The sequence below is a fragment of the Sus scrofa genome, chromosome 3 (assembly GCF_000003025.6).
Source record: "Sus scrofa isolate TJ Tabasco breed Duroc chromosome 3, Sscrofa11.1, whole genome shotgun sequence".
In the NCBI taxonomy this organism is placed as follows: domain Eukaryota; kingdom Metazoa; phylum Chordata; class Mammalia; order Artiodactyla; family Suidae; genus Sus; species Sus scrofa.
This window is the reverse complement of record NC_010445.4, coordinates 41,140,056-41,162,641: the sequence shown is the minus strand read 5'-3', so window position 1 is coordinate 41,162,641 and position 22,586 is coordinate 41,140,056. Positions and strand designations below refer to the sequence as shown.

Here is a 22,586-nt window from a genome sequence, read left to right as displayed (position 1 = left end):
TGAGGTGGAGGGTGCTTTTGGTTTAAACTGCAGAGTGGGCTGGTGATAGCTCCTCAGCCACCATCCCTCGTGGCCTCAAACTGCAAGGACGTGCCAACCCACGGTGCTTCTGGTCTCGGAGAGGGGCCTCAGTGACTTCAGAGCAGGGAGTGGCTAAGACCAGGGCAGAAGTGGGCTCAAGGTGGGTGCAGGGACCTCTGCAGAAGTTGGTGGGTGCTCAGTCCTGGCCCTTATGGGGACTTGGCTCCCCACCCCACCAGCTGAGGGCTAACAAGACTGCCTGCTGGCTGTTGTTTCGGTGGGTTGTGGATGGATGTGCCATTTCTGTAAATGCTGGGGGCTGGGTCTGCTGTAAGCTGGCATCCATGGTAGAGCCACTCTGTGGATTAAGAATGAGCCCGGTGGCCCTGCCCATCCCTGGCCAGCCTCTGCCCTTGAGTGTCCCAGAGGGCCAGGAGGACACCAGGAGAGCCTCCCTGAAGGCAGGTGAGAGAGGCCCAGGTGCTGGCTCACGAGGTGCTTGGTGCCTGCCCAATAGGAAGCATTCCAGGCACTGCAGAAAAATGAAAAAGCAGGATCCATGTGGGTCGTGGCCACTGGTGGGGGTTTGCCACTCCGTTTCACGCAGGGGTCTGCTCCTGTGAAGACCGCCTGCTCCTGGAGACACGGCCCAGGCCCAGTGACCCCGCGGCAGGAAACGTCTTGCTGCCCTGTTTCTCAGCCATGGAACAGATGTGCCAGCCGAGCCATCCTCAGTGCAGCCCAGAGGCGCAGGGTTTGGCTGCTGTGATGACCTCTGGTGCCCTCTGCCCAGACCTACTTTTTCGGAGCCCACCTCCTGCGCATCTTCTCCCAGCTGCTTCATCTGCTGAGGCCGGGTTGGCCCGGCCTTGTCAGCTTTCTCCTGATTATTCTTAACGGCTTTAGGGAGGCACATCTCCCGTACCATCGATTCACCACAAAGGTGCCACTCAATTCGTTTTTTGTAATGGCTTTACCCCGTAGTACCACAATCATCAGTTTTAGAACATTTTCGTCCCCAAAGAGATGCCGTACCCACGAAGCAGTCACTCACTGCTCTTCCCTCTGCCCCCACCCCCACCCCCGGCCCCGGCAGCCACGCATCTGCTCCCTCCCTGTTTGCTTATTCTGGACTCTGCGCAGAAATGGAGTGTAGCACGTATCTGTCCTTTAGTCCTCTTATGGATGAACACGCATTGTGTGGGTAGACCCGCCTTTTGTTTATCAGTTGATCTGTTGGTGGATATTTGGGTTGTTTCCACTTCTTGGCTATTGTGATTAATGACGCTGTGAACAGTCACGCACAAGCTTTGTTTTTTTTTTTTTTTCTTCTTAGGGCGATACCCACAGCATATGGAGGTTCCCAGGCTAGTGGCTGAATAGGAGCCACAGCAATGCAGGATCTGAGCCATGCCTGTGACCTACACCACAGCTCACGGCAACACCGGATCCTTAACCCACTGAGCAAGGCCAGGGATCGAACCCACAACCTCATGGATCCTAGTCGGATTCTTTTCCGCTGTGCCGCAAGGGGAACTCCTAGAGTGAAATTCTTTATTTTTTAATCCAAAAAAATTTTATGGCCACACCTGTGGCACATGGAAGTTCCTGGGCCAGGGACTGAATCTGAGCCACAGCTGTGAGCTGCAGCAGTGCGGGATCTTTCGCCCATTGTGCCAGTTTGGGGATCAAACCCATTCCTCCCCAGAGACCCAAGCAGCTGCAATCAGATTCTTAACCCCCTGTGGGAACTCCAACAGTGAAATTCATGAGCTTGTTTTTGAGAACTTCTCCCGACTAAATGAAATATGGAATTACTTACTAAGTTGTCCAACCTCCCTGCCAGAGAGCTGTCACCCTACATCCTAGGTGCCACAAGTAATGTTGCCAATCTAATGGGTGAAGAGGGTATATTTTGCTTTACTTTCTATTTTGCAGAATAAAATTGTATCTTCACAACTGTTCACACCTTTTCATAACCTATCCATTCTGTAAACAACCCAAAGTCACTTCCTCCTACAGGCTCCCCCGGACCCTCTTCCTGGGCCCTCCTGGGTGCCCCACCTGGCCTGACCCCGACTCTTCCCAGGGTGGGCGGCTCACAGCCAGTGCTGCCGTCGTCTCTGGGGCTAGAGGACGACATGCAGGCCGACCCCCTTTCTGCAGCGGCCTTGAGAGCCGCGCTGTCACCTGCAAGACTTGCCCAGGGAACGGGGCAGACGCGAGGGGCGGGGACAGAGCTGCGCTGGAGTCCCCGCCTCGCCGCCTGCAACCAAGCCTCACCTCGCTGCCCCTGCGCCCCGACCCAGGTAATTCCAAGTTCCTGCCACCGCCTCATTTCACCGTCCCTACCCTCGCGCCCTGCCTCGTCTCCCCGCCCCTCACCCGCGCCCCCACTCACCACCTTCCCCACAAGAAACCCGGCGCCCGCCCCCACCTCACCATCCCCCGGCCCCGCCCCCGGCGCGGGAACGGAAGTCCCGTCTACCCGGCCGCTCCGAGCGCCGATTGGTGGATCTTGTCTCACTGCGCCCTCGTCACGCCCCCTCCGTGGGGAGGGCGCCTTTCCGGGGGGCCGCACTGTACGCGCCCGGGTCTCTGCGGAAGCTGCGGCCGCAGCTTTCTAGGAGGTTCAGCCCTGCCATAGTCACCCGCGTCACCTCACAACGGGGACCGCCACCGTCCCGCTCAGTCCGCGGAAGTAAGGGGGTGTATGCAAACAACCTGGAGGTCCAAGCTTCTGATTGGTGAGCGTATAGGGGGCAAGATGGGCGGGCTTAGAGGGCCATGAGCGACGTGTAGGTGGTCCAGTAGCTCTGGGAGGATCGGCTGCGGTGGCCAATGGCGAAGCGGAGGGGGCGTGTTAGGGCCCAGGAGCTGCGGGGGCAGTGGGCAGGTTTGCCGGTGAGTCTCGGATGCTCTGCGGGAATCGGCGGGGGGTGGGGGGCGTAATGCTGACGGACAGGCAGGCGGATCAGAGGGTCCCGGAAAGCGAGAGGCGAGGGGCCAATGGCAACAGCGTGAAGGCGGGGCGGGGCGACTGGAGTCTTCGCAGAACTGAGTGGGAAGCGATGGAGGCGGGGCAGCTTTGATGGACGTGCTCACGGGCCAGTGGCCGCGCGGGAGGCGGCGTGCGACGTACAGCAGCAGCGTAGGGGCGGGGCAATGATGGGGAGGAACGACCCGAGGTCTCGCAGCGCTGTATGGGAAGCTGGGGGGGCGGGGGCAGGGGCGCTAGCAGTGCTGACGGATATGCGCAGCGGCCAATGGCCGCGGGAAGGGTGCGGCGGACGACCAATGGTGGCGCGCGGGGCGGGGCGGGGTGGCGGGGCTGCTCGGCGCCGTGCGGGAAGCTGCGGGGCGGCGGCGGCGGCGCTGAGGCGAGGCGAAGGGAAGCGAAGCGGGGGCGGTGGAGCAGGTGCGGGCGGAGCGGCCTTGCCGTCCGCCGGCCTCGCTCACCCGCGCCCGCGCACGCAGGTCGGTCGGAGGCCTCCGCCAGCGGGCTCCGCGGCGCCGTGGGCATGCGGGTGCGGCCCGCGCGCGCGTGAGCGAAGATGGGGACGCAGGGCAGCCCAGTCAAGAGCTACGACTACCTGCTCAAGTTCCTGCTGGTGGGCGACAGCGACGTGGGCAAGGGCGAGATCCTGGAGAGCCTGCAGGACGGCGCAGCCGAGTCTCCGTACGCCTACAGCAACGGTAAGGCCGGCCGGCGGGCCGCCGCGCGCACCTGGCTCCGCCCGGCGACCTGCCGTCCGCCTCGCGTCTCGGGCCGGGGCGGGGGAGCTGCGGCTCGAGCTTGTCGAGGCCCTTCTGGGGCCCGCGGCGTCGTGGGGGCAGAGATCTGGCCGAGGGACTCCTGAGGAAGAAGGGCTTTTTCTTTGGTCGCGGGGCCTCACCAGGTGTGCCAGGTGTGCACAGCTGGGCGTCCTCAAAGCAGGCCGTTGGCTCAAGGCATCCCTTCCTTGGGCTGGACGAAAACGCCCGATCCGGACGGGGTTAAACGTTCTTTCCACGTTTCTGGCCGTGCAGCCAAAACACACAAGAGCTACAGGTCTCTGGCACCAGTGTGAGGTCCTCTCTTTTCTCGCAGTTGACGTGGGTCCCCCGGGGGGCCGTCGGGCTCCTGGAAGGGCCGTCTTTGCGAGGAGTTTTACTCCTTGGAGTCCGGTCTTCCGCCTCCTCTGTAGCTTTGTCGCTCAGAGTCTGGTCAGTCCTGCCTGACTGCTGTGAGCCTTCGCTGCTTGCTGAATTCCTGGGCTCTGGCCGCCAGCGTGTGGCCAGTGCTTCTTGACCCTTTCTCCCCTTAGGACGCGTCAGAGTCGTCGGCTTACCTGGGCCGGCCCTGCGCCCTTCCTGCTAAGCACGGAGCGAGGGGCAGGGGTCTGGAGGGCCCAGCCCACCGGAGCGCTGGGTGGTGTTGTAGGGAGGGCGAGGAAGTGTGAGGCCCCCAAGGGTGTGAGAGGGAGGCCTTGGGGGGCTGAGTCGGTCCCTTGCCCGCCACAGTCAAGCGGTCCTCTGGAGTCAGACGGGGGGTGGGCGCCTGAGCTGCTTTCCCAGAGATGGGGATGCTTTGAAGGGGGGCTGGGCTCCATCAGGGCCTCAGCGGCTTCCCAGGACGAGGACTCCTGGGTCTGAGCTGCCTCCAGCCGGGCGCAGCGAGGCAGCTGGAGCGAGTGGCCCGGCCTCCTGTCCCTGCTCTCGGGGGCAGTGTGCTGCCGCTCTTCTCGTGACGTGTTGAGTCCCGCCCGAGGAGAAGCACGGTGGTCCAGCGGGAGGGCCAGCTGCCAGAAGTGTGCGGAAGCCCCTGGGCTGGCAGGGCGGCGAGGGTCCTGGAGGTTACGATGTGTGGCACATGCAGTCAGGGCGTCAGCTCGGAGGCTCCGGGGCCAGTGCCCTTTCTCAGGGCGAGGTGGGTGGGTCTGAGGGTACTTCATTCTGCTGCCCTGAAGGCTTCCTAACTGGAGCAGTTAGTTCTCAGCGTTCGGCGCATCTCGAATTTGCTTTGTGTTTTTGGGGAGCTTTTGATCTCTGATTCCCTTGTGGCAGATGCGTGTATCTTTTTCTTTCCTTGTTAAGAGTCAGTACATCTCCGAGCTTCTTGTGCTTGGCTTAACCTTTCGGGGTCAGTCTGGCCAGGAGCAGATGACCAGTGGCAGGGAGGTCCCTTCCCATTGAAGGGCGTGTATCCAACACCCTTCCTTGGGCCAGGCAAGTTATTTCTCGCATTGAAGTCTTGCCTCACCTGTTCCGCAGCAGGTACCTGGGACACCTGACTCTCCCCAGCCTCGTAGACACAGGAGTCGTTGCATGGCCTTTTATCGTGTCGGCACCCAAAGCAGCAACGAGCCACACATGCCAGCCACACACCGCCCTGGAGCCCACGCAGACCCTTGGTGTCTGGAGGTGCTGATGGTGTGTGTTTGTACTCCTAGGTCTGAAAACCTCTCCTCAGGAGCTTTGATTTCTCTTCTTAACACACTGCAGTGGTTTTAGGGGAAGGGGTTGTGCCTTTTCTCTCTCTCTCTTTTTTTTAAACTCCTTTTTTTGGCCGCCCTGCAGCATGTGAAGTTCGCAGGCCAGGGATCAGACTTGAGCTGCGATTGTGACCCATGCCATGGCTGTGGCAACAACAGATCTTTATCTCACTGTGCCGAGCCAGAGATGGACCCTGCATCCTGGCACGGCAGCAATGCCACCGGTCCTGTGGTGCCATAGCGGGAGCTCCCATCTGTGCTCTCTTGAAGACTTTGTGGCCCCTTCTGGTCCATCCACCCAGGAGCTGGGCTCCAGAGCGCAGGCAGCACGGTTGTGAGTGCAGGAGGAGGAGGTGTCAGCGCCTGCCGGAGCGACCCTGCTTCAGAAGCGGTGGACACCCTCGGTTAAGACAGTTCCGCCCTCTGCACCCTGGCTCCCACGTGTTTTCACACGAGGGCCAGGGGTCAGTGAGAGGTCGCGTTACGGTTGGCAAGCCCAGGTCCTGGGAGCCCAGGGAGAGAGCCCCGCTCCATCCTCCCTGTGGCTCTCGGGGTCCGTGCTGGTGGAGCAGGAGGCGCAGGGTGGCCGTGCAGTGTGTCTCCTTCGCCTTGAGCGGTTCCCAGTGTTTCTCAGGCTGCGAGTTGGTTTCTGTCCTCGGTGCCCCCCCGGGGGAGCCCGCGTCTCCAGACGCGCCCGTGCTGGGCTCTTCACCCCCGACATCTTCTCCAGTGCCCCGTCCCCAGAGCTCACGCTAAACGTGCGTTTTTGAGGAAGAGCAGCCTGGTGTGGCGCCCCTGTGCCTGTGGTCGCCTCGCAGCCCCTCCCTGTCCCTCCTCCCTGCGCGCCTGCCTAGGCGAGCGTCCGGATCTCAGCCGTCTTCTGGGTCATCTCTCGGGTTTGTCTTTCCTTCGTCAGGTGCCAGGTCCCAGGGTGAGGTATGGGCCCGAGGGTGATGTGTGCCAGGCACCCCCCTGCTGCCGTCTCGCTGAGGCCCCGGCCTCGCCCATTGTACAGACGAGGAATGAGAAAACCGCATTGGTAGCTGAGTCCACTTTTCTCGCTGATGCGGTTTGGGCAGGAGAAGGTGTGGGCTCAGGTGCCGTGTGACCGGCGGAGGCTCTGGTCAGCGTGCAGCCGCTGCCACCCTGCCTCTGCTACCCTGGCTTCCGCGGGATCAAGTCCCGTGTGCTCACTTGGTGGCTCACAGGCGCTTGGCCCCCGCCCTGGCGCAGCTGGGGCTGCACTGACTGGATTCCGGTCTGGATGGGCAGCAGCCAGACCCTCCCTGGGTGGGCAGAACCTGATGGTGTCACCATTGCTGGCTGTGGTGCTTATTTTAAGTGATTCGACGGGGCAGCCTGTTAGGTCTTGGGGGGGGCGGTGCCTGAGGACTGGAAGGCCATGGACAGGGCGCTCACCCGCCTGGCGGTCTCTGCCCTGACGATGCTCGGCATCCTCACCTGTATCCAGAAGGGACACACCTGGAGAAAAGCAAGCCTTCTCTTCCTTTTTTTTTTTTTTTTGGCCATACCTGGGGCACATGGAAATTCCTGGGCCAGGAATGGAACCCTTGTCACTGCAGCGATGTGAGCTGCTGCAGTGACCACACTGGGTCATTAACCTGCTGAGCCACAGGGGAACTCCAGCTCTCGCCAGAACTTTTGTAAGAGGAACCGTGCAACGTGGCCTTTCTCATCTTTGCTCGTGTCACTCAGCAAGTCCATCCGTGTTACATGGCGCAGGGCACAGCTTGGCGTCTCCGGATGGCACTGCCTTGTCCATTTAGCTATTGTTATGCTTTGGGCCGATTTCCTGATTTTGGCTACTGAGAGGGCTGCTACTATGAACGTTCTTGTACAGATACTTTAAAATTTTGTAAACTTGTTTTTGTGGTGAAATATTCTTAGTTATCTTGTTGGCTTTTTCTGTGTGTGTGTCTCTTTTGTTTTCCAAGAGCCGCACGCACAGCATATGGAAGTTCCCGGGCTCGGGGATGAATTGCATATGCACCTGCGGGCCTGCACCACAGGTCACAGCAACGCCGGATCCTTCACCCACTGGGTGAGGCTGGGGATCAAACCCGCATCCTCCCAGATCCTGGTCAGGTTCGTTACCACTGCTCCACGACGGGAGCTCCCTCTTGTTGGCCCTTTACAAGTGTATGGCTCATGGCATGAGAATGCACAAGTCCTCTCGTGGGGGTGTTTTTGGGAGTGGGTTGCTGCGCCCCGTGCGTGCGTGCGTGTCTGTTTCTCTTGCAGGCGGTGCCACGCCGGGGCCTGAAGTGCCCTGTCACTTTGAACCCCCACCAGCAGAGTGTAGAGGCCCGTGGCTCATGTGTGGGCCAGCGTTGGGTGTTGTCAGCTTTTTCCTTTTGATCAGCGTTATTGAGGCCTAATGTACGGGACCAGGCCCTTGTATCCCTGTCAAGCCTGCAGTGGGCTGGCTCTTCACGGGGGTGCTGACAGGCCACCCATCACCGTTCTCGCAGCCCGTCCCCTCGGGCCCACACCTGGCCGTTGCTGACCTGGCCGTCACAGGCTGGTTCGCATTTCTGGAGTTTTTCTGTGAGCAGAGCCACATGCGTGGACTCTTGCGTGGCTTCTGTCTTTCTCTGTGTCGCGTGGCATTCGGCCATGTCACCGTGGGCAGTTGGGGCCCGTGCATCCTCCGGGAGCGTCGTCTCACGCGCTCATCCGCCCGCTTGTGGGCTTTGGGAGCGTTTGCCGGGCCGCCCTGAGCGGTGCTGCTGCGGAAAGCCACCCGTGCGGGTGGACGGCCTGCACCCCGGGCTCTGTCGGGGCAGCAGCGAGGCCAGGTGGCTGGGCCGCAGGTGCCGTCTTCGTAGGTCCTGCCAGACGGTTTTCCAAAGCAGCCGGGCAGCGTCTGACCCATCGGGAGGGTGCGAGGGCTCTGCGCACACCACAGCCTGCTTCCCTTCTAGGTGTACTCAGGGCCCGACAGCCCTCCATCCTGTGGGTCCCCTCCTGTTAATGCCACTCCCAGCAACAGAGACTAATGCCGGGAGACTCCCTGTGATTACGTGTGCTCTTTCATATTCCTTCTCTGCGGTGCTGGGCCTGTCACCTTCCTGTGCTGCAGGTGTCCTGACCAGGCAGGGCCCTGTCTGTTCCCTGGCTTTTCGGGGTGACTGGCACACTCCACCTTGCCCCTTCCCCCACCTTCAAAGCCAGGTTGGGGCCTCCCTTTCCTTCAGTCTCTCCGAATCCCCCGCTCTAAGGACTTTTTTGTTTTGTTTTGTTTTTTTAGGGTCGAACCTGAGGCATATGGAAGTTCCCAGGCTAGGGGTCGAATCACAGCCACACCTGCTGGCCACAGCCACAGCCACAGCCACATGGGATCTGAGGCGCGTCTGCGACCTACACCACAGCAATGCCGGATCCTTAACCCATTGAGTGAGGCCAGGGATTGAACCCGCATCCTCACGGATCCTAGTCAGGTTCGTTAACTGCTGAGCCATGAAGGGAACTCTCTCTAAGGGCTCTCGATGACACTGGGCCCGGGGTGACCTCAACCCTCTCCTCTCTTGGGGCCCATAACCCTGGTCCCGTCTGCAAAGCCCCTCTGCCCCATAGGGACCGTGCTCCCAGGCTGCCCCCCACGGCCTAAGAGGAGGTTCTTTTTGTTGTTTGACCTTGGTAGATTTCTGCGGGCCTGTCGGAGGCATGCACGTTGCTGGGGTCTTACTGCCGAGGACTGAATGAGTGTCCCCCCAGATTCTCTGTCTGGTGGATGATGTTAGGAGGCGAGGGCTTCAGGGGTGATCAGATCACAAGGGAGGATTAGTTCCTGTGTTGGTGCTTTTTTTCTTTCTGTGGCCACACCCACAAGAGTTCCACGGCCAGGGACTGAGTCTGAGCTGCAGCTGTGACCCAGGTTACTGCATCGGATTCTTAACCCCTTGCATCGCAGCGGGAGCTCCTGGATTACTGTCCTTGTAAAGGGGACCCCGGAGAACCCCCTTGCGCCCTGCGCCTGGCGAGGACACAGCGGGAAGCTGCCCACCAGCCACACGGTCTGCAGGTGGCCTTGGACACCCGCCTCCAGTGGGGTAGAAACATCTGCTGTTTGTAAGTCCTGATGTGTGGGATTCTGTCTCAGCTGACCAAGTAATGGCACAGACCAAGTGGCTTAAAACATGCCCGCTCATGAGTGCCCAGTGTCTGGGGGCCAGGAATCCGGCACAGCTTGGCCAGGCCTCACTGGGCATCCATCTCTCACAGGCCGTGCCCAGATGTGGGCTGGGGCGGACTGGCTTCCAAACTCGTGTGGCTGTGGGCAGCACCTGGCAGCCGTCCGTTCCTGGGCAGAGGCCTGTCCCTAGCGTGGCCTGCTTCAGGTCCCAGTGGAACAGTGCTGTGCAGCATGGTCCCATGGAGGGGACCTCGTCACTTGGTCTCATTCCAAGGCCAGAAGCCAGTCTCAGCTCCCACCTCCCTCAGAGGAGGGCTGTGCCCGCGGTGGGAGTGCCAGGAGGCGGGAGGAGTTCCTACCACACTGCCCGAGAGCCTTCTCTGCCCCCACGCACGCTCTGGTGTGAGGCGTGTGGCCTTGGCAGAGGCCTGGGCTGTGGTCTCCCCCTTGGGACGGGACATGGGGGGGCAGGCCAGGTGTGTCTGGGAGGACCGCCGGGCCAGGGCTGCCTGCTCGGCTAGTGTGTGGATCCCAGGCACCTCGGCGTGTCTGCCTGTGTCCCCAGCATCTTTTCTGTGTCTCTCTCTGGGAACTTGGGGAGGCCTGGTTTTCCCTCCTTAGGTGGGAACAGCCAGGAACAGCAGCTGCCCTCCTCGGGTGTGGGGGCAGCACCGTGACGCCATGTGCTGGCATCACGTGGGAAACGCAGGAGCTGGCTGGGGCCCGGGAGGTGAGCTGTGGCAGCTCCACTGGACGACCGGCCTCCTGGCTTTCGTCCATAGTGGGCTGCACTGAAAAACAGAGGGTTGTCCGCTAGCTGTGAGGGCCCGCGCCTGGGTCCGGGCTGCCCGCGGTGTCCGGCCCCGTTGGGAACCGCCTTCCAGTTTCTGGTGCTGGATTTCACACCGCACAGGAAGGTATTGATTAGTGTTTCCTTTTGCATTCTTTTTTTTTCTTTTTTTTCTTTTTTTTTGGCTCCATAACATTCAGAGTTTCCAGGCGAGGATTTAAATCCTAGCTGCAGTTGGGACCTACCCCACAGCGACGGCAACACCAGATCCTTTAAGCCACTGTGCCAGCTCAGGGATTGAACCTGCGTCCTGGTGCTACAGGGTTGCTGCTGATCCCATTGTGCCATAGCAGGAATACCTCTCTTTCATTCTTTTTTTTTGCCCTGTTACAGCCGTACCTGCAGCGTATGGAAGTTCCGAGGCTAGGGGTCCAATGGGACCTGTAGCTGCCAGCCTACGCCACAGCCACAGCACCGCCAAATCGGAGCCTCATCTGCGACCTGCACTGCAGCTTGCATCAATGCTGGATCCTTAACCCACTGAGCAAGGCTAGGGATTGAACCTGCATCCTCATGGATGCTACTCAGGTTCTTAACCCACTGAGCCACAGTGGGAACTCCTCTCTCATTCTTAACCCATTTTTTTATTACTCAGATTTTGTTCATTGTTCTTGAATTTCTAACAAGTTGTCCTGTGGGTCTTGTTGAACGGTTATGCTTTTACTGTCGCCGTTTCCCCCAGAACACCTGAACCTTGCACAGAACGGAGTTGGGGGCATGTGGTGGGTGGTCCCTGCAGGTGGGTCCGAGCTGAGCCTGGGCAGGTGTGTGGGAGAGGCCCGGCAGCCTCCCCAGATGCCTGGGACGTGGGCAGTGATCAAGATGGCACTTGAATGCCACAGGAGCGGCCCAAGAAATGGCAAAAAGACAAAAAATTAAAAATTTTAAAAAAAAAGATGACACTTGAAGGGCCTCTGTTGTTAGGTCCCTCCCTGCTGCCCTCCCCTGGCTGAGCCTGTGTCCTGGAGCACCTCTTAGAAGGAGGCAGAGGCAGCAGCCAGCAGCAGGGCTTCCTGCCCTGCTTCCCAAGCTGGCCAGGAGGAGCAAGGCGGGCGATGCTAGCCACTGTGCCTGGAAGCTGGCAGGCCCTTCTGGACAGTGCTTGGCAGCACCCCTTGCAGTCCTGGAGAGGAAAAGCCTCAAACACACATGCAGGAGCCACGAAGCCGCAACGTAAAGGCGGAAGAAAGGCAATTGGTCCGTGTTGGCGGGTTGTCTGTAGTTCATTGAGTCCCCGCTTGGGAACACCTCTGCTGGGTGCTGAGAAGTGACAGTGAAAATGGATCTGGTGTGGGTGTTGCTGTGGGTGACATCGTTTTTTTAAAAGGGTGACCACTTCGGGAAAATCCAAACAAGCAAGACACAGTCTCCCGTGATTCCCAAGGTGGGAGCATCCCTGCAGATCTCGGCGTCAGGGCGGCACACCCGGCCGGCGTGGCACGGTGGGCATTGGTGCCCAGGTGCTCTGGGGACCCGCTGCAGCCCTGGCCGTGCAGGGCCGGCCAGCTGGGTGCCTGGCAGGTAGCAGAAAGGGAAAAAGCCCCTTGTGTCAGGTGAATTGCTCTCCCTTCAGACCCCCCCTCCCCCAACCGGTAGGACCCTCTCCTTCAGACCTCACGAGCCCCTCGGGCGAGTGCAGCGCGGGGAGCCAGAGCCTGGGCTGGGAGGGACCGGCAGGGACACGGGGGTCCACTCTGGCCTCCTGAGCCCCGGGTCCGCCTGGGGGCTGTCCGCAGTCCTAGGGCCTCAGGCTGGGCCGTGCGGGGACCCCTCCTTGCGTGGAGCGGCTCCCGCCCCTGCGCTGGGCTGCCGAGCCAGAGAGCTGCCGTGTGCGTCCGCGGTCCTGCCTGTGCGGCCACAGGGTCCACCGTGCCAGCGACACCTCTGGTCATCGCTCTGGCCAAGAGCCTGGGATTTTGAGGGCGGGTCATCGAAGTGCTGCAGCAACAGATCTTGAGAGCCCAGAGCCGCAGCGCTGGCTCGGTGGCCCCGGCCGGCTGGCGCCGTCCTCGCCACCGCAGGTGCTGCCTCTGTCCAGCCGCCTGTCTTTGGATGTGGCATGTCTGTGTTTTCCGTGAATTGAGGAGGCACCCTGTACATCTTCACCAGATCCTGGAGGTGGGCGGGCACTGAACATAGGTGTGCAAATACACACACCCTCCCCCACACTGCTGCGTTTCTGGATTTTTATCAACGACCATCTCAAGAGTGCGATGTGGTATCTTACCTGGTTTTCTTTCTTTCGTTCTTTTCTTTTTTTCTCTTTAGGGCCGCACCTGCAGCATATGGAAGTTCTCAGGCAAGGGGCTGGCTCAGAGCTGCAGCTTCCAGGCTACACCACAGCCACAGCAACGCGGGATCCGAGCTGCGTCTGCCACCTACACTCCTGCTTGTGGCAACACTGGATCCTTAACCCACTGCACGAGGCCAGGGATCAAACCCGCATCCTCATGGGCACTATGTCAGGTTCTTCACCCACTGAGCCTCAAAGGGAACTCCTATTTTTTTATACTTAAAAAAAAGTTTTTTGGGATTTCCTGTCGTGGGTCAGTGGTAACTAACCTGACTGATAGCCATGAAGATGTGGGTCCGTTCGATCCCTGGCCTCACTCAGTGGGTCAAAGATCTAGCATTGCTCTGAGCTGGTGTGTAGGTCACAGACGTGGCTCAGATCCCAAGTTGCTGTGGCTGTGGCGTAGGATGGCAGCTGCAGCCCCGATTCCACCCCTCGCCTGGGAACCTCCATGTGCCGCAGGTGCAGCCCTAAGAAAGACCAAAAAATAAAAAAAAACAACAACACTCCAGGCACACTCCAGTTGTCAGTACCTGCAGCTGCGGGGACCCCAGAACTCAGAGAACTGCACGAAGTGGATCAGTGCAGAGAGCAACCACCCTCCCTCTGGACAGTGTCAAGGCCTCCGGCGTGGGCGTCTGGTGTGACACGGGAACCCTGGGTGGGAGCCACGACTCTTCCTGGCTGCAAGGACGGTGCCCTGGCCAGACCAGTCCTTCAGCTGCCCTCTGTTTCCTTTCAGGAATTGACTACAAGACAACCACCATCTTGCTGGACGGCCGGCGGGTCAAGCTGGAGCTCTGGTGAGTGGGCCGTGGGGCCACGTGGCTGGGGTGGGTCTCCTGCCCTTCGGTGGGTTCACGTAGCCAAGAAGCTGAGTGAAGCAAGTCGGGATCCTCAGAGGCACAAAGAGCGAGCGCCCTGCTCCTGCCGGTGGACCAGCCGTCGACACTGCCCCTGGGGGAACGTGGGACGCAGTGTGATACAGAAACCAGAAGGTCCAGGGTGACTTGTCCTGACAGAGCCCAGCTCCCCTTTGCCCATAAAGCCTCCTTTCCACCGGGGCCACGGCTCCTCTCTCTCCGCCCTTCACTGGGCCCCACCCTGAGGGCATTCCCAGAACCTCAAGGTGGAAAATTCCCACAGCTTTGGGGTGCTCCAGCCCTCTGCTCAGTCTCCCGGGCGCCCAGGCCCGCCGCGGTTGGCCAGGCGCGCTGAGTCGGAGGGGCAGGCGGCAGGAGCCTCACGGGGTCCCACTGCACGTACTGGGGTCCCACGAGCTGCCTCCTCAACCCCTTTGTTGCAGGGACACGTCGGGCCAGGGCAGGTTCTGCACCATCTTCAGGTCCTACTCCAGGGGCGCGCAGGTAAGACCGGAGGTGCCACAGGGGGTCTGCTTGTATTGGCCGCGGGTCAGACCCCACGTGCCATGTTTGAACATCAGGGCATCACCTAGGAGCACAAACGAGGATGCCCACTGAGAGGAAGGGCCTCCGCCATCAGAGCTGCTGCAGGTGTGTGGGGACCTGTCCTGTGGGGGCGTCTTCTGTCACCTGATGCGTCAGAGGTGACTCCTCCGTGTCCTGAGTGAGGAGGCTGCCCGGGCAGCCGGGCTGGACCCCTCTCCAGGCTGCACAGACTAAGAGCTGGAGCCGCTGTGGAAGGGGCTGCCATGGGCCCCCCCCGGGGGGGGGGCAGGGAGCCGAGGTCGGAGGGTGTCCTGGGCCTGCCCTGAAAGTGCACCTGAGCTGGGGTGGGGGGCGCGGAGTTGGGGGGAGGCTCGCTTGTCTCTCCCTGTGTCCCCCCAGGCCCCCTGCGTGCTGACCAGGTCTGTGTGATTCTAGGCTGGAGGGAGGGGAAGAGGCAGTTATGTGAACAGAGCAGCTCCCGACTCGCAGCCCCAGTATGAGGGGCCCGGCTGAAGACCAGTCCTGTCTGTGGTGCAGGGCAAGCCGTTGACCCCTTGGGCTTCCGCACTTGCCAAGGAGATCCCTCAGTGGGCCCTGTCCAGCCCTGCCCGGAAGCACTGGTTCAGGAGGGGCCTCCCTCCGCCTCGGGCGGCGGGGAGCCCAGGGCCCTCCTTTCTGCCTTGTGGGTGGGTGTCGAAGCTGGCCTCCGACTCTCCTGCCCGAACAGCGGTGCCTTGCCCATCCTCTTCCCATCGTGCCAGGGCTGGCAGCAGCATGGCCCTCGTGGCCCCTTCCTCTCAGTCCCCCTGTTTCCTGTCGCTCTCCTACCCTCGGTTAAGACCGGAGAGGCCTTGTGGCTCCCTCAGGGCCCAGGCTGCACAAGCCAGCCGCCCACCTCTGCCTGCTGTCACTTGTCTCTGCCTTTGAGTCCCTCTGACCGGTGGCCCTGTTTTCTCTTGCTGAGGTCCTGTGGCCCGTGCTTCCCGCGGGGGGAGGGAGCGGTTCCCCCTCCCTGTGGAGGGGACTGTTGAGTTGGGGGTTTGGGTGAGCTCCATGAGGACCAGGGAGCGCCCAGCCAGGCGCTGGCTTCCGGAGGCAGAGAATAGATGGGCTTTCCCTCCGAGAGTGGTCTGGGTGCCTGCTTGCTGCGGGCCTGTGCGGACGCATCTCTGCCTGCGGGTGGAGCAGCGGGCGGGGTGTGCAGCCGTGGGTTTGACAGCTGCTCCCCAGGTCAGTGCACGTGCTTCTGGACAGAGCCGGGCCCTGCGTTGCGTTCAGCCCGAGCCTCTCCTTCCTTGGCAGCTCTCCCACCCAAACATATTACTCACTCCAAACTAAGCTAATTAAAAACCGCACCTCTGGGCCTTCGTCAGGTTGGTGGTTGCACAGGCAGACCTTTTGTCCAGAGTTGTCAGCTTCTTCGTGCCTCAGGTCTGTGCCTGCTCTGGGGTGTAAGCTCGTAAATCACCTGGACAGCAATCCCAGGCCCAAGCTCCACGTCTGGGATTTTCTCTTACAGCTCGAGTTGCATGCATGTGGTCTGAGGGTCATTACTGATGTTTGTGATGATAGTAGGTCTGTTACCTGAGCGCCAGCAGCAGTGCCAGCTGATGAGCCTGGCGCAGGGCGCTGGCTGCTGTGGGGACTAGGCCCTGGCTGTACCAGGCAGTTTGCACCGTGAGCCTGAGTTAAGAAACGCCTGGGAGACACTTGCGAGACGATACTGATTCCTGGATGAGTAGTGGGGGAGAGAACAGAGCTTCTATGTATACCCTAGAGTACTTACCAACTTTTAAAAGGTTGAGGAGTTCCCATTGTGATGCAGTGGGAATGAATCTGACTAGGCACCATGAGGTCGCAGATTCAATTCCTGACCTTGCTCAGTGGGTTAAAGATCCAGCGTTGCCATGAGCTGTGGTGTAGTTCTCAGAGGCGGCTTGGATCTGATGTTGCTGTGACTGTGGTGTAGGTCAGCAGCTGTAGCTCTGATTTGACCCCTGGCCTGGGCCTGGAAACCTCCATATGCTGCAGGTGTGGCCCTAAAAAGCAAAAACAAACCGTTGAGCAAGGAGCTCCTGCTGTAGCACAGTGCGTTTAAGAACCTGGGGCTGCTCGGGTCACTGCGGAGGCTTAAGTTCGATCCCCGGCCTGGCATCGTGGGGTAAAGGATCCAGCACTGCCACAGCTGCAGCTCAGATTCAATCCCTGGTCCGGGAGCTTCTGTATGCCGTGGGTGCAGCCATTGAAAAAAAAGACAACGATTTTTTTAAAAGGTGTTCCTGCTGTGGCGCAGTGGGATTGGCAGTGCCTCCGCCGCACTGGGACGCAGGTTTAATCCCTGGCCCCACACAGTGGGCGAAGGATCTGGCATTGCTGCAGCGACGGTGTAGGTGATAGGTTGCAGCTGCGGCCCGGATCCGATCCCTGGTGTGGGAACTCATATGCTGCAGGGCAGGCAAAAAACAAAGCAAAACAAAAGCAGATAAAAACTGGAGCAAAAAGGATAGAGTGAGAACCGCCTTGCCCTGCCTTCTGCCACTTTGAGACGCGCAGACGCCTCGTTTTGCTTTCTCAGCTGTCCTGCCTGTCAGCGAGCCCGGGTGTTTTCCGGCCAAGTCTGCGACCATTTTGATCCTGCCTTCAGTGTGACCAGCACTGCGTCCTTCCTCCTGTGGCCCCTCTGTCACCACCCTTACCTGTCAGACGTGGGTGGTGCTGCTGGACGAAGGCTGGTGCCAGCAGGAGGAGCAGCAAGGGGCCCCTTGACAGCCTTGGGGTGCAGTTGAGGCCTGAACCCAAGAGTTGCGCTTCTCATTGGCTTGAGCTTTTTTTTTTGTCTTTCTAGCTTTTCTAGGGCCACACCCGCAGCATATAGAGGTTCCCAGGCTAGGGGTCCAATCGGAGCTATAGCCACCAGCCTACGCCACACCCACAGCAACGCCAGATCCGAGCTGCATCTGCAACCTACACCACAGCTCATGGCAACACCACTCGTTAACCCACAGAGCAAGGCCAGGGATCGACCCTGCAACCTCATGGTTCCCAGTCGGCTTCGTTAACCACTGGAGCCATTACAGGAACTCCGGCTTGAGCTTTTAAACATTACACAGGAAGCTTAAACAAGAAAGTCAGTCCACCATCCAGCCCTTCGATGTGGGATCACATCTGTGGAAACATTTTCCGTGTGGTGTGTTTATATTTCTGGTTTTTAGTGGGTTTTTTTTAATTTTTTGCCTTTTAGGGCTGCACCCATGGCACTTGGAGGTTCCCAGGTGAGGGGTCTGTTCAGAGCTGCAGCTGCTGGCCTACGCCACAGCCGCAGCAACGCATGATCTGAGCCACATCTGTGACCTACAGGCAACACCAGATCCTTAACCCACTGAGTGAGGCCAGGGATCGAACCCGCAGCCCCACGCATGGTTCCTAGTCAGATTCATTTCCGCTGCCACAACAGGAATCCTCTTTCTGCTTTTTAAAAACTGCCCTGTACGACCTGTGGGATCTGTGTTTGTCACGTCCCAGTCTGTCGTGCAGGTGCCCGTGATCAGTGTGCGTGCCCTGAAGTGCACGGGTCTTTGCTTGCCTGCCCTGGGCGCCACGGTTGAGTTTGTTTCCCATGTTTTGTTTCGTGAGCAGCACCGTGATGAGCACGTAAAGGCTGGTCTTTGGACACGTCCCCGTTATTTCTCAGAAGAGGGTTTCTGAGTTGGAGCACATGGGGCCCTACCTCCACCCCGACACCGAAGGCCAGGGCTTCGTCCCTGTGCCCCAGGCAACAGTGTGAATTCCTTCTTGGTGAACTCTGTCCCCCGCCACAGCGAAGATGTGCCTCTCCGCCTGGCTGGTCCCCCCGGGGCAGCAGGCAGCTCTGCCCTGCTCTGCCCAAGGCTTCCAACCAGAGGCCAGGAGCCACCAGGCAGCGGGGACGTCAGCTCAACCTCCATCCCACTTCTTCCTTCCAGGACCGGGCGTTCTGGAATTTGAAGGGCGTTTTTAAGGGGAAAAGCTTTAAAATTCCTCACTGTGGCGTTCCGTCATGGCGCAGCAGAAACAAATCCGACTGGGAACTGGGGTCGATCCCTGGCCTTGCTCAGCGGGTAAAGGATCTGGCATTGCCGTGAGCTGTGGTGTGGGTCGCAGATGTGGCTCGAATCCCGCGTTGCTGTGGCTGTGGCGTAGGCTGGCGGCTGCAGCTCTGATTCAGCCCCTAGCCTGCGAACCTCCGTGTGCCACAGGTGAGGCCCTAAAAAGCAAAAATGAAATAAAATAAAAGCCCTCGTTGTGAGATGGAGAGAGTGCCCTTTTCCTTCTGTCTCAGCTCTGCTCTTCTCCCGCGTGTGATAGAGACGGGCTGAAGGAAGCCTCCAGGACAGGGAGGGTGTGTGTGCCGATGGGCTCTGGCTGAGCCTGTGTCAGGGTGGCGCGTAGGGCCAGAGACAGGCAGGGGGCTTGGTGGCTGTGGCCACTCGCTGGAGTCGCCTTCCTGAGGCTCAGTGACAAGGCGCTGCTGATCGTATAGGGAGGGCCAGTGAGGGGTGGGCGGATGTGGTTAACTGGTCTCTAAGGGATGCGATGGGCAAGTCCCACAACAGATCCTGCTCCGCCCGGCTTGTGGGGGCGGCCGCCGCTGGCGGCCCCGGTGCCCCCAGGAAGAGTGCACAGTGGACAGTGTGGAGGACACAGCCCCACACTCCCGTCCCGCGTGCACCTGTCTTGGATTGAATGACTTCTAAGTGATCGCAGGGGAATACAATGTGCTTGGAGGAAAGATATTGAAACAATGCCAGTTCTGCCCCAGTCCAGTCCCCAAGGGCAGGGCATCCAGTGCCACAGGCCCTGGGCATGGTCAGGATGGGGCTGGCTGAGCCCTGGGCACAGAGCCCCCTTAAATGCAAGAGAAAGGCTCAAAGTGCAGTTTCCACCTCCTGTTAAGCATCCTGTAGGGTCCACATGACACTGGTCCCCCAGTGCCCGGATCCGGCCTGTGCTGGGAGAAAGCTGCCTAGGCCGAGCCTGAGCAAGACCCCTTCCATCCAGAGGGCCTCTCAGCCTCTCAGCGCCCCGTTTTCTGTGCAGGGGATCCTGCTGGTGTATGACATCACCAACCGCTGGTCCTTCGACGGCATTGACCGGTGGATCAAGGAGATTGATGAGGTAGGTATGCTCAGGCAGGCACCCCCTCCTGGCGCGTGCGCTCCCATGCCCCAGGGGAGCCTCTGCGACCCCTGTAGCTGCCCCGACTGCGCCGTCTGGTGCAGAGGGCCCTGCCCGCTTGCAGGGGATGCAGTGCAGAGAGGGCGCAACCCGCCTTCTTGCCTCTGCTGAGTCCTGTGCTCCCCAAGCATGCTCCCGGGGTCCCTCGGATCCTGGTCGGGAACCGCCTGCACCTGGCCTTCAAGCGCCAAGTCCCGACAGAGCAGGCCCGCGCCTACGCGGAGAAAAACTGCATGACCTTCTTCGAAGTGAGCCCCCTGTGCAACTTCAACGTCATCGAGTCCTTCACGGAGCTGTCCCGCATCGTGCTCATGCGGCACGGCATGGAGAAGATCTGGAGGCCAAACCGGGGTGAGACTCACGGCCGGGGCCTGCGGTGGGGGCGAGGAGGGGCGGGGCTCGGGGGACTGCTGGGGGCGGGGCTAGGAGGGGCCGCCGGGGGCGGGGCTCCGGGGCTGCTGGGGGCGGGCGGGGACTGACCCTTCTCACAGCCAGCAAGTTCCAGGCCCCTGGCCCCAGTTCATTGAACTCAACAGTCCCACGGGAGCCAAGCTGCCTAGGCAGCCAGGGAAGCTCAGTCCCCGCCCAGGCTGAGGGACTGGGGAGCTAGCTGGCAGAGCCCTCAAGGGTCCCACAGTGCCCAGGGTGAGGAGGCGCTGAGGGTCTATAACCCCCGAGGCTTTGCAGACCTCCCCAGTTCCCACCCGCCGGGGGCATCCCCCGCGCTCATTTAGTGGCAGAATTGCTGCCCCGCTGCCCCTCCTTCCCAAGGTCTGACCTCCTGTCCCCCCATCTGCCCCCTCCTGCAGTGTTCAGCCTGCAGGACCTCTGTTGCCGGGCCATCGTTTCCTGCACCCCTGTGCACCTCATCGACAAGCTCCCGCTGCCCGTCACCATCAAGAGCCACCTCAAGTCTTTCTCGATGGCCAATGGCATGAACGCAGTCATGATGCACGGGAGATCCTACTCTCTGGCTAGTGGCGCGGGGGGCAGTGGGAGCAAGGGCAACAGCCTCAAGAGGTCCAAGTCCATCCGACCCCCGCAGAGCCCACCCCAGAACTGCTCTCGGAGCAACTGTAAGATCTCCTAGCCGGGCAGGCTGCGCCTCATCCAGACGCACTCTGGGAGGGCTCACGCTTGGGGAGCACTCCAGGCTGGGCGCCAGGCCCAGCGCTCTGTGCAGGGAAACTTTGGCCACACGGTCCCTCCTGGGAAGTTTGGGGATCCACCTCGTGGGCTGGTGGGCTCAGCTAGACCAGCTGCACAGTCCAGTGCGGGGCCGCGCTGCTGGGCTGGTGGCGGGCCACGCCCAGGACCCGGAGGTGCGGCTGAGAAGAGCCCAGGAGGCAGCTCTGCCTGGCCCCCGCCTTGAAAGGGCTGTCCCCGGGACTGGGGGGCCAGTTCCTTTTCTTATTTATGTAAAAGATGGTTCGCCCCTTTTGTACATTTTCAAAGGACCAGCAGGGAAGCCTCCTTGCAACCACTTGGTGAGCCCGTGACAGCTGTGAGGATGCGCTGGGGACACTGGGAGAGGGCGGGTCTTTGAATCAAAGATGGGAAGAAACCCACCATCAAGACTTGAATCTGAGCTCACAGGACACTTGTTACGGGGATGTGGGCTGTGTGGGGGCCAGCGGGGACACCTGGAAACCTTGGGCGGCAGCAGCAGCAGTGTCGGATGCTGTGGCCGTGTGTGGCGGCCTTTCTGAGTGTGGTGGTCAGTGTGCCCGCTGTGGAACACTAGGCAGTGGTGAGGATTCGAGCCCCAGCACTCTGTGTGGATGGGCTGCGGCTTCCAGGGCTCCCGTCAGCCTTCCTGGATGACATCCTGTGTGTCGCAGAGCTATGGGTTTAGAGCCGTGAGCAATTTGCAGGTTCCCAAGTGGAATTTCCATGTTTCTTGGAAAAGGGGTAGTGGGGCGTACACCCCCAAGCTCCCCCAGCTCCCTCCCACCCCATGTAGGGGCAGATAGCCTCCCGCAGTTCTGTTTACAAATGTTGTCTCACGAAGCCGGCTCGGAGTCAGTCTGGGTGGAAGACGGGAGCTGTTCGTAGGCAGGCAGTAGCTGCTGGGCCGCCTGGCCGCCAGGCCCTGGGCGCGTTTGGACGGAGCCTGTGCCACTTGCCTCCTGGGCCTTCTAGACCTTGCTCTGACCCGCTGGTCTCCTGACCTTGGTTGAGGTCCCATCGCTGCTCTGCCCCTGGTGTCACCCCTCTGCTGTCAGGTCACCCGTCACTCGTTTCTCAGTGGTGGAGGCCGGGCCCCTCCTCAAGGACCCACCCACCAGCCTGAGCTGGAGGCCTAGCCTCCTTCCGTCCATCTGGCTGGTGATGTGACCGCACCCCGGTACTCAACTCTACCTCCTGCCTGCGGGCCCCTCCCTGGCCTGTGACCCCTGTGCTCGGGGCCTCTTCTGTGGTGGGTGCCCCAGGGGCTGCTCTCCTGGGAGGGGAGGTGGGGAGGGGGCTGCCACACGTGCGAGCGGAAGCCTGGCCGCCAGCAGGGGCGGGCGCCGGAGCCCCTTCTTTGGACTTTGTTTTGGAGAAAGATGGTCCTGTGTTCACCACGTCAACACTACCCTTTGCTGCTGTCCTCACTTGCTCCATTCCTGGGCTCGTTTGGGATGGTTTTACTTTCTTTGTACAGTAAATGTAATTCAACTCTGGCCTTGGAGGCTTTGCTGTGAGTGAATGAATCCGACTTCACCCTGCCGAGCGTGTTTGGTGGGGGCTGACGCTGCAGAGGGCTGCTTTGTTCCTACTCTGTTCCCCGAGACTGCCTTGCTGAGCTTCCAAGTGAGGCCACGGTTGCTGGGTTCCCCCTTGGGCCAGGAGGCAGCTCTCCCCAGCCCATCCCTGCCGGCACAGTGGCACAAACGGGGGCAGCTGGGACCATCTGCTCCCTGCTGCCCCCAGGCTGGAGGCCGGGCCGCTGAGCCCTCACTGCACTGAGTCAGGTTAGGACCCGACGGCCAGGTTCATTCTGCTGCCTGAGAGGGTGCTGGAGCAGGACGACCGTCCCCCAGGATGCCTCACAGCCGTGAGCACTCAGCACCTTCAGCGGGAGAGCCATCAGCTCACAGGATGCGCAGGGCTTGGAGTGCCTATTGTGGCGCAGAGGAAAGGACTCTGACCAGTATCCCTGAGGACGCAGGTTCAATCCCTGGCC

At 60.5% G+C, this 22,586-nt stretch overlaps 1 protein-coding gene across 3 annotated transcripts; it reads left to right on the top strand.

The window, feature by feature from the left end:
- Positions 2,541–22,085, top strand: RAB40C (RAB40C, member RAS oncogene family). 3 transcript variants are annotated; one of them, XM_021086909.1, is made up of 7 exons: positions 2,546–2,768; positions 3,499–3,717; positions 13,537–13,597; positions 14,101–14,161; positions 19,280–19,357; positions 19,546–19,768; positions 20,227–22,085. In XM_021086909.1, the coding sequence occupies exons 2-7, from the start codon at positions 3,576–3,578 to the stop codon at positions 20,505–20,507; spliced, it is 846 nt and encodes a 281-aa protein (XP_020942568.1). In that variant the 5' UTR covers positions 2,546–2,768; positions 3,499–3,575; the 3' UTR covers positions 20,508–22,085. The 3 variants fall into 3 exon arrangements, with proteins under 3 accessions (XP_020942570.1, XP_020942568.1, XP_020942569.1); XM_021086910.1 differs by lacking the exon at positions 2,546–2,768 and adding an exon at positions 2,809–2,925; XM_021086911.1 differs by lacking the exon at positions 3,499–3,717 and having other exon boundaries at positions 2,541–2,768.